Source organism: Ursus americanus, chromosome 17 (genome assembly GCF_024610735.1).
Source record: "Ursus americanus isolate L20-20 chromosome 17, mUrsAme1.1.p, whole genome shotgun sequence".
Lineage (NCBI taxonomy): Eukaryota > Metazoa > Chordata > Mammalia > Carnivora > Ursidae > Ursus > Ursus americanus.
In genome coordinates this window covers 20,341,033-20,357,639 of record NC_142143.1, presented here as the reverse complement: position 1 = coordinate 20,357,639, position 16,607 = coordinate 20,341,033, and the positions used below count along the sequence as shown (strand labels likewise).

Below are 16,607 nucleotides of genomic sequence, written 5' to 3'. Positions count from 1 at the left end.
AACCATTTCTGTAAAAAAAGGCTGTTGGAATTTTGATAGGGATTGCACTGAATCTGTAGGTCAGTTTGAAGAGTTTCGTCATCTTAACAATATTATGTCTTCCAGTCCATGAACAGGATGTCTTTCCATTTATTTGTAACTTCCTTAATTTCTTTCAACAATATTTTGTAGTTTTCAATAAACAAGTCATAAAATTCTTTGGTTAAATTTGTTCCTAAGTACTTTATTCTTCTTGAAGCGTTGTAAATTGAATTGTTTTTTAAATTACATCTTCAAATTGTTTATTGTTGGTGTATAAAGTGAAATGATTTTTGTATATTAATCTTGTATCCTGCAACTTTGCTGAACTGGAGTTTGCCCTAATACTTTTTTCTGTAGATTCCTTAGGGTATTTTTATGCAAAGGACAGTGTCATCTGAGTGGAGATAGTTTTTCCTTCCTCCTTTCCAATCCGGATGCCTTTTATTTGTTTTTCTTGCCTAGAACTTCCTGTACAATTTTGAATAAAAGAGGTGAGAGTGGACATCCTTGTCTTCTCCCTAATCTTAAGAGGAAGATTCTCAGTCTTTCACCATTAAGAATGATGATAACTATGGGTTTTACATAGATATCTATTTTCAGATTTATAAAGTTTCCTTCTATTCCTAGTTTGTTGAGTCTTTTTTTTTTCTTTATCATGAGAAGGGTATTTGATTTTGTCAAATGCATTTTCTGTGTCTACTGAGATAATTGTGTTTCTTTTCCTTTATTAATATAGTGGATTACATTGATTGATTTTCGGATGTTGAACCAACCTTGCATTCCTGGGATTAATCTCACTTGCTGCTGGATTCAGTTTGCCAGTATTGCATTGAATATTTTTACATCTGTATTCATAAAGGATATTAGTCTTTAGTTTTCTTGTGATAGATTTTTCTGGCTTTGGTATCAGGGTAATATTGCCCTCATAGAATGAGTTAGGAAGTACTCCTTCTTTTCTGATTTTGAAAAAGTTAGAGAAGGCCATTAACACATAGTCCTAAGCTAAAGATAGTTTAGAATAAAATTGAGATGATTATCTCTTCAAATAATATCTCCTGTTGTGAAATCTGAAATACAAATTATTTAATGTTACTAAGCCCTTAATTTTTTAGATTTAAAATGCTACAAATTAGGGTACATGCTAAGTTTTCATCCTCTTCTTATTAGCCAGTTTTTTTTTTTAATTTATGGATGATGATAATATGTAGAAAAAAAGTCTTTTCTAAGTCTCCAAACAAGTAAACCTACTGTCTTCATTCTTCTTTTTTTTTTTCACTTCTTCCATGCCAGAAATGTATTTCCCTATTTAATGTTGCCCTTTAAAATATGTGGTCTTATTTTTTCACAGTTTTGCACAAAGATCCAAGACAGGTTTATCTTTGTCTTCTTGAAATTGGCCGAATTGTGTCGAGGTGTGTATTTCACATTATTTCAGAACTCCTATGTCATTGATTTTTTAAAAGCTGCTTTATTTTAGATAGAACATTATTTTCTATAAATAAAAGAATCTTGATTGAAATAAAATAATTTCCTTTTGTTTTTGTTTTTTAATTAACTTTGTTCTGTTTGCGTGAGCTGTGTCATGTGTCAACATCTGCTCACCCCATATACTTTGCCATCATTTAGTATTAAACTGTAAAAGTGGTTGCTTAAATTTTTTAGACTAAGAATAGGGTAAGAGCATGTAAAAGTCTTTTAGCAGTTCAAGGCAAGGCAAATCCTCTGGAAGCAAAGAAGAACTGGTAAGAAGTCTGAGGCTTAGTGTCCTCTATACCTGGCTCAGGCCCATCTTTATTCTCAAGCTGACTGTAAAGGTGACTGATTTTCAGGATCCCAGGTTGAATATTGGAGCATCCAGTAATCTCAATATATGCTAGAATGTGAAGATTATATCCTGAATTTTTTCACGGTCTGTGGGACATTAAAAAGCATTTCCAGATGTTCCAGTGAAACGGTTGGTAGAAGAGAGTCAAATAGACTTCACTTTAAAAATAAACATAACCTACTGTGATATTCAGGGAAGTGAATGGGTCGGACTTTTCTTGAATGATGAGATCTCCTAACTGGATTTCAGATATGGGGTTGAGCCACCAGTATTAGTAAAACTTGAGAAAGAAATTGAACTGGAAGAGACCTTACTTAATACTTCTGGGCCTGAAGATTCCATTAACATTCCGAAATCGTGCTGTCAGCATGAAGAGCTGCATGAGGCTGTAAGTAATCGCTGTATTTTCTGTCAGCTGTGATGTGTCAGGGTCTCATAGTTTACCACAGGTGATGCTGTGTTTAAAAGAGACTGTTTCTTATTCAGAACATACACCAGCACTAACTTCCTCTCCCTGATGAGTTTAGGGCACTGTATGTTAAAGGTGAGGAATGGATGTGTAGTTGAGTGGGGAGGCAAATAGGCTGGAATCCGTCATGAAGGGTACTGGAGGCCACAAGAATTCATTGATTCTTTTTTAAAACATGGTAATGTTCTAATCCGATCTGCAAATTATAAGGCTTACTCTCATGGTCGTGTAGCGGTTATGTTGGTTTTATTGTAGTAACCCAGGTGTAAGGTGATGAGAACTGGAACTAGAGCAGCAGTAGTGAAGATGGAGCAAAAGGAACAATAACAGGACATATTTAGGAGGTAGAATTGAAGAATCCTAATTCTGATAAGGAGGGAGAAAACCTAAGGTAATTTTTGAGGTTTCTAAATAAATGGTACACTGGTACTTGGAAAGTATAGGAGGAGGCAAAGTTGTGAGAGCAAATTGATGGGGTTTTGGGAATATTCCCCCGACAGAATGAATGCAGACTTTTAGATGGTGGGTCTCAGCTGGGAAATCTTTGAGCTTCACCTGGTCGTCCGTATGCAGAGGTCACGAGAGCTGCTGTTGTCCTGGCTGTGTCTTCCGTAGAGACTACAGTCCAGTGAGTGGTGGAGGTGAACTGAGTGGCAAACTTTTTTTTCTGCTTCCACTGTTGGTTAGAATTATGGTCTTTTTCAGGCTGTTGCATTTTATGAAAGTGCTTAATGTCCAAAATTATTTAAAGAAATAACGAATAAGTCATTACTGATAAACATTTAGAAAGTGTTGCTTTGATTGTTTTGTTTAACATAATAAAAGTCTATAGTAAAAGATTTGCATATCCTTGCAAGACAGATTAAGAAAATGTGAGCCTGAATATTCTTTACCAGGCCAAACTATATTTATCTATATTATATAAATGATTTGTATGACGACTGTCAATGTCAGTATGTGACACAGTGATAATGCAGTAGGTTAAAAAATAAAACTTATTTTAAATCTTACATAACCTAAAGTAATGATAATTAAATAAAGAAGAAAACACTGGTAAAGTATTTTTTTATTGAATAGGAAAGACCATGTACAGTTTGATAAGAAAAGCATTTCCAGAAGGTAAATGGGCAAGGAGTGTTGTTCACACAAGAGGAAAATACAGTGTTGATTCTTGCTGAGAATCAAGGATTTAAGATACACAATTTGCCTTATTAGTAAAAATTTTTTTAAATTATGAAACCTGGTGCTGGTAAATTCTGGCAAAACTATACTTAGGATTTGCTACTTGTGATGGAAAATGATGTAAACTTTTGAAAAACAAGTTGACAAATGGATACCGAGAACCATAAAAATGTTCCTCTTTCATTTTTATTGTAATTGAAGGGAGATTAAAAAGTAGAACAAATGAAAGTATTTATTGTTCTATTTATAATGGTGAAAATTGGAAGCAATGTGAATACTCTCAAATAGAGCAATGGCTGGGTGAGTTAGGATTCATTATCTTAACAGAATAATCATTCTGTGTGATCAGTATGAAGACTACATAGCAACAACAAAAACATTTGGTGAAAAGTGTGTATATATAGACAAACTATAAGAAAAAGGAGAATGAAAATAATTGATAGTAGGTTAGTGCCTTTTTAGATGATTTTAATTTCTTTAACTATTTCCTTTAGTGTTTTAATGTTAATTGTGCGGTAGATAAAACCGTAAGAGAACACTTTTTATCCTCAGCTCTTATTTCTTTTAGGCCTACTCCTTTTTTTAGATTATGGGTTAAGGCTAATTTTTACTGCTGAATGTAAGTGGTATTTGGATATTTTAAACAAAGAAAACAAGTGACTTTTTATGTCTACATTCTTGTGGTGAACACTGAAAAGGAACTCATTTCTTTAAATATGCATATGCTGCATGAGTACATTCAGTGTCCGCCTGTACATACATGAGCTACAGAGATTTGGGGGTCATGTTTAAAGTGAGGAACAATTATCATCTGATTCATTATTTAGAGTGCTGTATTCAGCTGTAATTCTGTATGCTTATGAAACTTTGGTGGGTAGAAAGTGGTGACCGAAAAAAATACCTCTTTCCTGATTACTTTGGTTAACTAATGTGTAAATGGTTCTAATAATTGTAAATACTTTACCCACGTTCAGTGTATATTTAGCCATTTTATGCATGTGCCGCGTGTGTGCGTGAATGTGCGTGTACACAGGCACATATACCAGGCCATGAACGAGAGAAGCTTAATTGAATGGCTTATGAAAATCGGTTCTATTTATGATCATATTATTTTGTTAAATGAATGATGTAAGGAGATAAATTCTGGACCCTTCCGATCCTGTCCTGGCGAGTCCACCTGTGGCTGTTCATTTTGGGTAGATAAGACAATCATGCATTTCTATTAGTTAAATTAGGCATATCTGAAGAGACTTTGGTTTAGCATCATACCCAAATTCAAATTAAATGGGTTTGTGTAGATATACTCTGTGTGACAAATAATTGAGAAAAATATTCGTGGCCTTGCTTCTTCAAAAATGTAATTTTAGGAAAACAAAATATTTTCTATGGTGACTGATATACAACTTTTTTTCAGTCAAACATCTCAATTGATATTTTTATTTTTAATCAGTTTATTATAATTTCCACATTCCAAGTATAGAATTCCTGAATTTCTTTTTATATTCGTTTTTATAATTTTTTAGACGCTTACTGCGGTTAAAGATTCTGTACGCTCCTTGAGGGATAGAAGTAGGGATTTCTCTCCGGTTCTCATCTCCCTAGCACACCATTGAAACAAAGTGAACACTTTAAGAAAAATGCCTCTTGAATTGAATTCTTTAAAATTTCACCCAATCTTGGGTGAATAGATAAAATAATATGCCTCTGATTATTTTAACAGTAACTTTGGAATAATCTAGATATCCCCCTCCAAATGTTAGTTTAGCATAGTTTTAAGGGACAAGTGAGAATTTCTACTAAAGTTTAATAATGAACTCATGTGTTTCCATGACTTAATGAATGTGTTTTGAATTGACTTCCCTGTTGTACACATTCACAGACCTTCACAGGCCTCCAGCAGTCAGTGAATGCACTAGGACCCTGACTGCACTTAGGCAGAGAGAGGGAGAGAGAGGAAGAGGTGGGGTAGGGAGGGAGAGAAGAAGATTCAAGATTTCATCACTGGGGCTCCTGGCTGGCTCAGTCAGTAGAGCATGCGACTCTTTATCTCACGGTCCTGAGTTCGAACCCTACATTGGGTGTGGAGCCTACTTTAAAAAAGGAAAAAAAAAAAGACTTTGTCACTGTCAGCTTTGATTGGATTAGCTAATGTCTAATCTCAGTATCTCTCGGGGAGCCATGCTGGCTCAGTCTGTGGTGCATGTGACTCTTGATCCTCAGGGTCATGAGTTCAAGCCCCATGTTGGGTGTAGAGATTACTTAAAAAAAAAAAAATCCTGGGGCGCCTGGGTAGCGCAGTCGTTAAAGCGTCTGCCTTCAGCTCAGGGCGTGATCCCGGCGCTCCGGGATCGAGTCCCACGTCGGGCACCTCCGCTGGGAGCCTGCTTCTTCCTCTCTCACTCCCCTGCTGTGTTCCCGCTCTCCCTGGCTGTCTCTCTGTCACATAAATAAATAAAATATTAAAAAAAAAAAAAAAATCCTAATCTCAGTATTTGTCAACAAGGAGAGATACTAAATGGTTCAACTGCCTTTAAATTTTTATCTTTTGAGTTTGATTTTCCCATCTATCAAATAACCTTGCATTTTAGTGTTAAATGTCTTTTGTCACAAGCACTATATTTTGTTTACTTTTACTCTTAGGTTAAACATATTGCTGAAGACCCTCCTTGTAGTTGTTCCCATCGATTCTCTATTGAGTACTTATCTGAAGGACGGTACCGACTTGGGGATAAAATACTGTTTATAAGAGTAAGTCCATTTTTATCCTATGTACATACAGATCTTATTTTGAAATTGGATTTATTATTTTACCAAATTCCTTTCACTTCCCTTTTACTTTTTAAAAAATTGGAATAGGTAGTGTTATTAATGGAAGAATTTTACTGTACAGGAAAAATATGGAATACTTGCTTTCATGAGTATATAATGAGTTTGGGTAAGGTTTGCTAAGACTATTCAGACATTAAATATCATTGTGTGGAAAAAAAATGTTTGTATACCTCAGCTAATTTATTCCATTTTTTAAATTTTCTGAAAAGGCATAATTTCCGATCATAAGAAGAAAAAGCTAAAACAATACATGTAATAAGATTAAATATCAGTAATCAGAAAAGGAGGTGGAAATGTTGAAGTTTGTAATAACGTATAGATGGGTCTAAAGTATAAAACTTCTTTCACTGACGCAGCATCAGTGTGTTTACGAGTATGCTGATGCGCGAGTTCATCCCCTTCCTTTCTCCCTTCTGTGATCCGCAGGTGATTAACTGTACCCTTGATTGGTAACGAGACTGAAGTTTCACCTGTTCAGCATTCTGTCCGCTTCTGATACAAGAGCTCTTTTATTCCCAACTTAGGAATATAATATAAAAGTATTTAAAAATATTTCACCACCCATATGTTTAAGTTTCATATATTATCATTACCTCCCCACACCCCGCCCAACTCACATGAAAACATTTCCAAGACTTTCTATTTTTAATTAGCTTTCTTTTTTTAAGGCAGTCTGATGTAACGATGATGCACAGAGCGGGGTTTGGAGTTAAAATTTGCAGGGCAATTTCCTACAATGGGGCAGAGTTGCCTGCTGAATGGATAGGGGCCTGAAGATCAGCTTGGGGTTGTACTGGCTGACCCAGGATGCATCCTGTCCGCACAAAAGCGCCGTTTGGGTTGCACAGCCTGTTATGTTTGAGGCCAGGCCAAAGCTGTGTGATTTGAGACAATTTCCTCAACCTTGCAGAGCCATAATTTTCTTGTCTGCAAAGAGGAACTAAATCATAAATTATATCAAAGTTTTTGAAAGGTTAAATTGCTAAAATATATGTGGAAGTAATTTATTAAATTGTAAAGTACAAATTTTAGTTGTTTTTGTCTTTTCCCCATAGTTTTTTTCTTTATTATGAGGCATAGTTTCTGTAAGTCCTCATTTCTCCTTCTCTTCCACTCCCTCCCCCTTTCCTTTCCTTTTTCTTCCTCTTTATTGAACAATATTGCCCTTGCAATTCTGTATATTTGTAATTTGGATTTTTAGGATGCAAATTATGTGCAAATTTTTTTCTTAAAATCAGAGCACCTATATTTAGTTGTATGATTCAATATGCATTAAATTGATTATTTTCATAATCTAAGAAATAGGCTATCAATTTATAGTGAAGCTGCTGGCAAACGCTCTGAATTTCATAGATCATAAACATCACAAATTGTGACTGCTAATGAATTATAACTGTGGACCTTATGGTTTTGTTTTTGTTTTTTTTAACTTTCTTTTGGGGGAAAAGATGCTTCATGGAAAACATGTCATGGTCCGTGTTGGTGGAGGCTGGGATACTCTTCAAGGATTTTTGCTTAAATATGATCCCTGCCGAATATTACAATTTGCTACTCTAGAACAAAAAATTCTAGCCTTTCAAAAAGGAGTTTCCAACGAAAGTGTACCTGATTCGTCCACCAGAACACCTCAGCCTCCTGAAATGAATCCTTTGTCAGCCGTTAGCATGTTTCAGAAACAAAAGTCAAAACCTGGCACACCAGTTGGTACTCCAAGAAGCAAAGAAAAGCAGGTATGTCCACCGGGTGGGTTGCTGTCAGCATCTTCCCTGAAAGGAGGGAATCTGGGCTCCGTGTCAGTCCGTTCCAAATTGCCAAATTCTCCAGCAGCGTCTTCTCATCTTAAGCTCAAATCTTCAAAAGGCATAGCCAAGAAACCACAGGCTCCTTCAAACAATGCAGTAGGTAAAAGCACTTCTTCACCCGCTTCATCAAGAACCCCACCTTGTGAATCTCAGTCATTGAGAAAACGTATCTCATCACCCAATACTCCTAAGGCCAAGCTTGTCACGGCCCAGAGGCCCAGAGATGTGCCCGAGTCTGCACTTTTGCCAAAGAAGGCTTCTGGAAAAACTGAACCAAAGCATTTGAAACACACCCCTGTACCTTCCAGGGATGATGCAGAGTCTTGCTCAGCGGCACATTCAGATTCATCACCAAAGCCGCCTAAAGCAAATATACACGTAAGGTCTAAACCTTCCCCCTCTCTCCATTCTCCTGCAAAAATGACAAAATCCAGTGCCAAAACTATACCCACAAGTCTAGGAACGCGGTCTCAGCCCTCTGACGGAGCCCCACAAGCCAGGACAAGACCAGCACAGAAGCTGAAGTCAGCCCTAAATGTAAACCAGCCGCTCTCCGTATCCTCAGTTGTACCCACAAAAGCTGCACAGGAGTCAAAAGATAAGAATATGGTTTCAGTTGCCAAAAAGCAGCCTCAGAATAAAAGTACATCCCAGAAGATAGGACCCAGCTCCTCGAAGTCCCCTGGCCGTACCCCACTGTCCCTCATGAGTCTTCCCCAGTCCTCTGTCAAGACACAACCCGCACCAAAGCCAGCACAGGCTGCCACTAAGAGCCAGTATTCAGCGAAAGGACCTCCAAGAAGTGGCAAAGCCCCGGCTTCAACCAGGAAACCACCCTCATCTGGTAAGGAAGCGGTGAGTGGAGATAAAAAACCTACTGCAAAGAAAAAGGAAGACGATGACCATTATTTTGTTATGACTGGAAGTAAGAAACCTAGAAAATAAATATAGATGTGTCATTTTAAGAAAACAGGAAAATAAATATAGATGTGTCATTTTAAGAAAGACAGAAAACCCCTTAGAGAATGAATGTGTTAGCATTGTGTCTTAAAAGTTTCTCCAGTTTGTGTTTGTCCAAATAGGTTCAGGCATTAGGCACAGTAGGGTGGGGGTTGGAAGTTGGGGATGGGAGTAGAGGGTGCATCAGAATTCGCATTTCTGAGTTCGCCAGAAGGTACCCTATTGAGGCAGACAGTTGTAAAATCGCCATAAGGTTGTTATTAATGATACACATTGATATGATTTTCAGTACATAGCATCTTTGTTAATGTCTGCCCTCTAAGGGAAATGTAGAGTTAAATAACACTACTAGAATTATAATTATAGTTGCTGTATTTCAGAATATGTATTAAATATGGAGGTTATATACCGGCTAATAGCAACGGTGATGCTTTTAATATTAGTTATTGCATTTTAGTAAAATAGCAACGGTTTGGCACTTGTCTTACAAAAGGCACCTAATTTCATTCTTGATCAGGATTACCTGATGGAACAATACTAAGTACCCATGCTGCTGCTAATTAGCTTGACGTTACTCTAGGGTTGGTAGAATCCTGTTACTTAAAATTTTTTAAGCTTTCCAAATCAGAAGGAACTGATTTTTGACTGGCTTATATTAACATTGGTAATATTTTTTAATATTTTTTGTAAAAAATTTGTAATATTTTTGGTAAAAAAACCACAAGATATTGAAATATAAACTGAAATTTGGTAAAAAAAAAAAAGAATTTTTATATATTATTTATAAGCATGAACACCTTATATTTTAGATGGATATTGTGCAATGTGAAAGGGGAAACTGATTTAGTATGTTTTAGCATATTACAGCTATGTTTAATATAGTTTCCTCTGAGTGCAGATATGAATTTTTACATTAAAATAATGTTTTAACATCAGAATTATGTGTCGACAATCTTAAAATTAAGGTGTTATTAAAGAATCTTATGGTGGTGCTATATAAAAAATTCTATCATGTGATTGTTATTTTTCTTTAGATAGCACAATGCCAGTTTTAATTAGATCCTTCCAATCATATTAATTTTCTTTAATCAAGTCATGCTGCTTTCGGTTTCCCAATGGCAAGTGGACAGTATGTATGCAGCATTTTCTTCTCTGTAGGCAGATTCTCCGAGGAACATGCCCACATCATGTAACGACTGCATAGGTTCCATTGCTCTAAGGTATTTGTAAAGAATTTGTTTTTTAAGGGATTGTGGCTATTTAAAAAATTATTAATGTACTTTCAGAAGTTTTTAGGGGTGTGTTTAATAACTTTATAGTATTATCAGTTATCATAGGTTATTATATTCAATACGGAGGTTTGTGTTTCCCTATTTTAAGCTAAAATGTGTTTTCTAAAGAAAAATAATGGTTTACACAAGTGTGCAGTTATAAGATAAGCATCTTAAGCTGACTACTAACATCCTATAGATTATAAAGCAAGAAAACTTTGTATAAAACGAAGTGATCTTTTGTCTGAGGAATACAGTTAAAATCAGAGCTATATGCAGGCTAGTTTTTGAAATAATTGATAATAATAACAATAAAAATTGTCTCTTCTTAAAAGAGACAGTCACCAAATATTTGGTTTAGTTCTGTTGCTCTGGGCTTTGAGAGAATATTTACATTTTTGCAAAGTGAAATCAGTGTTCAAGAAGTGCTAGAAGCTTTACATTTTTAGTGACCGGAAGTATTTAATGCATCTTTCAAAGAGGAAGAATTTAACCATCAAGAAGGAGTTTATTCCCTCATAAGATCAAGCAATACTTAGGCATTGGTAACTTCTAGAACTTAAAAAGCAATGATAATCCAACCAACCCATGAAATAAAGTAGATTTTACAATATTAAACAGTAACTTTTGTATTGAGAGTAAGCAGGAATAAAAGTATCCCACAGGCACCTGGCACAAATTCCAAGAATTTTTTGGAAAATTGGAAGTTAGTTTATAAATGACCCTATTCTTCGTCAGTAGGGAATTTCTCTAATTATATTGGTGTTGAATGATCCCTTTCAAGATACCCTTGAAGCTTCCCCTTTCAAGATAAAGATTTTTAAAAATAAACAACAGCTGAAAGTTACTTTCTTCAAATATATTTTGAAATGCTCTTAAAGGGCTGGTGTTTCTAATCATTTTCACAAATTTTAAAATAACATTGTTGAAGTCGGAAAGAAGTTTTCATTTCCTCTTACTAAGAGTGCAAGGTCTTAGAAGATATTTCATGTTTCATATTTAACAAAATGAATTAAGCTTAAATTACTAAAGCACTTGGCGGAAGAAATAACGTGTATTTTCAAAAAAGAATGGAATGAGTTTTTATTTTTCATAAAATCAAACTGGTGTATCAAACTGATCTTCGGAGGAAAACGAAATACTGGTTACTTTTAGATTGGTTGGACGTACAGCGGGCGTTTGTGTCTTAAGTCTTCAGAATACCTTGATGAATTATGTGACCTCTAACTTTCCTCGCCACACGGAGTTTACAGTTCTTAATGGATAAGGGAAATTTTTTGAGAAACAATTACTGTTCCTTCTGTAATCTATTAATCTCTACGTGACTTAAAAATCGATTACTTCTTTAAAAGCCTTCAATAAAAGGTTGTTTTGTTACATTTGTACATCCAGGTTCACGTACTGACTCCATTGGAATCCAAATTTTTATACATTCTTTTCTTGTGCAGCAGTGTTTGTATCAGATTTTAACTTCTATTTTCTCAAGTATTAAAACTTAAACATATGCACCAAGTTCTCAGTGTGCTTTTTTGTGTGTTGTGAATGCATTCTGATCACTCGGTTCATGTGAGAAATTGCATATATTAAGCTCTCATAGTTTGAGAATAGTTCTGATTTTGCTACTTAAACTGCCCTTTTCACACTTGTGGAATTCACTGCTCCCAGGAGATTGTCAGATTCTGCCATTAAGTAGTAGTATTTGTTCCCTAAGTTGCTGTATCTGTTAGAAGGTTGTCTCAGTAAGGCTCATTTTAATAATCACCAAGATAATAGAAATAATTTGTCAGTTATTAGAACACACAGTTCTATAGATTACACCAGTCTTGGGTTCGTGGAAGGCTCCTGACAGGAATTTCCAGTTCCTGTAATTTTGTCTTGATTTCACACTCAGACACGGTAAGAAGAGTCTTGAAATACTCATGTTTTTGTATATTCATGATCGGAGCAATTATAAAAAGCAGTTCAATGTGTATTTAATATGTATTTCCTGTGATGTTTCAAAAAGAAACAGGAAAACACCACTTAGGCAAAATTCTTATTATATTTCCTAACTATTTGTGGGGAAAGTTTGCGTGTAAAATTTTAAACTTAAATTCACGAGTTTATGAAATTTGGGGGAATATTAGGAAAACATTAAAAAACAATTGCCAGTAAATATGAAAATATAAAGACAAATATTTTATAAAATTTAAGCTGTTTTCCTATACATATACTGTTTTGTTCTTGTAGGAAAACACAAGACTTGATCTTGAAGAAATCATGCAAAGATTAAGCAAAACGTTTGTTAACTATAGCACATAGTAGTATTGGTATAACCATAAAATAGAATACAATATAGCCATTAAAAATGATGTAGACATTGATTTATCTTTTTTAAAAAAAAAAATTTTATGTATTTATTTGTGAGAGAGAGCACAAGCAGAGGGAGCAGCAGGCAGAGGGAGAAACAGGCTCCTCGCTGAGCAAGGAGCCGGATGTGGGGCTGCACCCCAGGACCCTGAGATCATGACCTGAGCCAATGCTTAACTGACTGAGTCACCCAGGTATCCCTACATTGATTTATCTTAAGTATGTATGGGGGTGAAGTGGTGTGTTTTGCGAGACTGCTGTGATAAAACATTAACATAGAGTATTTTCTTAATTTTTGGTGTTCAGCCAGGGATAACACAATTCTTATTGCATAGGATGTGATATCTAGGTTAATATAATTAATCTCTGTGGAGAGTCCCTTAGGGTTTCATATAATGCATTTTATTTAATATAACTAACTTTCTTAAATTACTTTTGGTTAAGTTGGAATGAATGAATAGAATAGAATGGATTAATGTTGGGTATGACTGTGGAGGACCTCTAGTGGTCAAATGTGATAGTGTTGATGCCCTTGTATCTACTCAGATCACCGCTTATGCAAACGTACTGAGTTGTGGAGCTAGAACGAAGACTAAAGCAGTTCGCACATGCAGGAACCTTGGGTTTACAAAGCACTTTGCAACTCACAGCACTCTTAGTTACATTCATGCCCGATCTTCCGAGCTATCCCATCTTAGTATTCTTATCTTCATGAGAATATTAGCACCATATAGACAGGAATTGTGTCTGTTTTGTTTACCACCGTGTTCCCAAAGCCTGAAACAGTGCCTGGCGCATAGTAGGCATTCAGTACATGTTTGTCAGTAAATTAATGAGTGAACTCTCTTTCTGTAGATGAGGAAAATAAGGTTCAAGAAAACTGACTGTAAATATAAAAAAAAATACCTACTAGGATTGATTAACTGAACTTAAAGGATAAATTTATTTTTACCTATTTACACTTTCCTATAAATTTCATTTGTTCTTTATGTTAATATGATAAAGAAAGTAGGACTTAGGTGATATCTTTTTAAAAATCCACCGAAACATAATACCTTGTTTTTTTATTTCTTCTGAGAAAATTCTTCTTGATTTAATTGCTTTTGGATTACTCTTTATTTTAAGTATTCTAAGCTTGAATAGATTTAGAGATTAGTATATTTTTATGTCTTTAGTTTAATGGTTATAAAGCTCTTGACTATGTTCAAAGCATTGGATGGAGGACAATGTGATGAAGTAGGGGTGCTCTGTAAATGCTGGATGAATGAATAAAAGAAAAATAAGTTTAATCTAGTACAAAATACTAAAACTAGCAATTAAAATCAATTTCCTGACAGTGTAAGGGAAATAGATATTGGTAAAAGATACCGTATTGTAGATGGTCCTAAAACTCCGTTAAAAAAATAAAAACAACGAAAAAAATCTTTTGAAAATAAGTGATTGTTCTCTGAGTGAACAGGTTTCATATGCTTCTTCCAAAACGAATAAATAGTTCTCGCTCACGCAGGCCTGCAAATGTGTTACAAAGTTGCATCATGTAGTCATCTCTCCAATAATTCATGCCCTGCGCTGGGTGCTCTGGAACCCAGTAAGTCGCTGTGGAAGAACAGGCCAACCTGTGGTGTTCACTGGAAGAGGAGTGGAATGTGGCATTTTCCATTGTAATCCCCAGCACTGAGGTAAAATGAAGGCAAGTGCCTTTATTTATTTATTTATCTATTATATTTAATTTAGTTTAATTTAACTTAATTTAAGTTCCAGTGTAGTTAACATACGGAGTTATATTTTATTTTTTTGAGTCACCTCCATACTGTTTTCCGCAGTGGCTGTACCAGTTTGCACTCCCACCAACAGCGCACCAGGTTTCCTATTTCTCCGCATCCTTGGAGGGCAAGTGCCTTTGAACCGCGATCTGCAGTAGTTTACATTTATCTGAGCAAAAATGTTTTGGAAGCCCATGAAGTCCCAGGTCTCCTTAGAGGTGAAAAAAAGTCAATACTCCTGGAAATTACAGCCTTTGAGATGGGCGAAGCTCAGAGAGCCAGTTAAGAAGGGAGCATAGTTCTGTGTCCAGAGAGGGGAGATGCTGTTCCTCTGACTGCCCGCTCCTTCCCTCACCCCAGCCCTCCACCTGGCTCACAGTTACCCGTCAGGTCACAGCATAAGCATCACTCACTCAGAAACGCAGACCTTCCGAGCCTGGGTGCGGTGCGTCCAGCGTACTTTCTTCCCAACTCACACTTTTCCTGCCATTCGATTGCACCAAACACCAATCTCCCGCTGACTTATCTAAATCCCTGACCAAACCTAGGATGCATAGTTGCATCTCCCGAATTTAGTGCCTGCGTTTAATGCCTAAATGTTTGTGGAAGGAGGGAGGAAGGGAAGGAAATGCCCTTTTACTGAAGGAAATAAGCATCCGTGTGTGTAAAGGGAACCCCTTGCTTCATGTTGTAGACCCATCTCCTGGGAAAGGGTTTGCCAGAGAAAATGCCAGCGTAGACTTTGAAGAAGTCCGCAGACGTGACCTGCTCATTTTGGGAGAGGAGAGGGGAAGAGGGCAGTTAAGAGGGGCCTTGAAGTTATGGATTTCTTTCATTACATTAACAACAGATTGCTACAGTTTCACAGAAGAAAAATGTTAGAAACTTCCCAATCTACTAGCCAGGTTTTTGTTTAAAAACACGTATTTTCAGGGATGTGGGAGAATACTCAGTGTAACCGAGATTAGCAAGGGTCCTGCTGCCAACTACTTCAGTCCTCACGCTGAGCAGATGGGGAAACTCAGGCCAGGGAGTTTGTTGTCAGTAGAGCCCAACCCCTGCGCTGCAGGGTCAGGTCAAAGTGGCGGAGATCGTTGTCCCTCGGGTCTATGAATTATCCCAGTTCGGTGGCCCCTTCGATGGGTCCTAAACACACTGGGTCCAGCCCAGAAGATTCCTTGTATTAGCTGTAACTGTGATTGTTTTCTAAAGCGATCTGAACAACCACAACGAGGTAAAACTCTCATTCGTTCGTTTGCTCCGCGAGTGAACGGTTTTTCTCAGGGCCTACTCTGCGCCAGACGCTAAGCTACAGGCTGGGGACACAGCGACAAGCCCGGCCACTGCTCTCCGGGAGATGACAATCTTCGTTCAAGTGGCTTAAAAAAAAAAAAAAATGTGATTTTTAAAAAATTTTTTTATTTTATTTTTTATTTTTTTACTATAGTCCACTCAGTTCTTTCCTTGTGATTTATTTTACCCAGGGGATAAAATACCTTGATGACAAGCTTGTCTTCTCATATTGCTTCAGCCTGGGAGCCTATAAAAGAAAACGGAAATTTGGTATTTGTACCTGAGCCTCAAGAGCAAGGGTCATTTACCATCCATTGTTACTCAAAAACTAGAGCAGTAAAAATCAAGTCTAAACAAGGGATTGGAAATGGAAAGGGACCTGAGCTTTTTCTGGGTAAGTCATTACTTAAAATCAAGAAACAAATCTTTGACACAGGGCTGCTTCTCTTACCCTACGGAGTATTTCCTGTGCTTGATTCCTTCCTACCCCCCCACTAAGCTCCGCCTCAGTGTTAAGTGCACCACGGAACAGAGATGAGCTCTCCACGCGGCTGCATGGAGAAGGCTGGTCGCCCTCCAGCCCCCTCTGCCATGTCTGGGGCGTGTGGTTCTGAGACGCTTCCTGGGCTTGGACATCTCAGTGCCTTGCCTCAGCAGATGACAGAGGAAATCTGCTTTTGCTGAAAATTGCAGAACAACACCTTCTGGGCCTTTGCAGCATCTTCCCTACTGGCCTATAGCTCCATGGGACCCAGAGGCATCCTGGAAAAACCTGGTGTGTTGGCCACATATCCAGCAAGCCTGGTCTGTGGTATGCAGGTGTGCACAGGAACAACACAGCCC

The 16,607-nt window shown here is 36.9% G+C and overlaps 1 protein-coding gene across 3 annotated transcripts in view; it reads left to right on the top strand.

Annotated features, from left to right (window-relative positions):
- GAS2L3 (growth arrest specific 2 like 3) overlaps positions 1-11,871 on the top strand; it is a 38,503-nt gene extending 26,632 nt beyond the window's left edge. For all 3 annotated transcript variants that reach the window (XM_045779961.2, XM_045779962.2, XM_087868826.1), the window contains exons 6-9: positions 1,370-1,433; positions 2,096-2,234; positions 6,138-6,245; positions 7,775-11,871. In XM_045779961.2, coding sequence (XP_045635917.1) covers positions 1,370-1,433; positions 2,096-2,234; positions 6,138-6,245; positions 7,775-9,073 — 1,610 coding nt within the window. In that variant the 3' untranslated portion in view covers positions 9,074-11,871. The remainder of the gene's footprint in view (positions 1-1,369; positions 1,434-2,095; positions 2,235-6,137; positions 6,246-7,774) is intronic.
- The last annotated feature ends 4,736 nt before the right edge of the window (positions 11,872-16,607 follow it).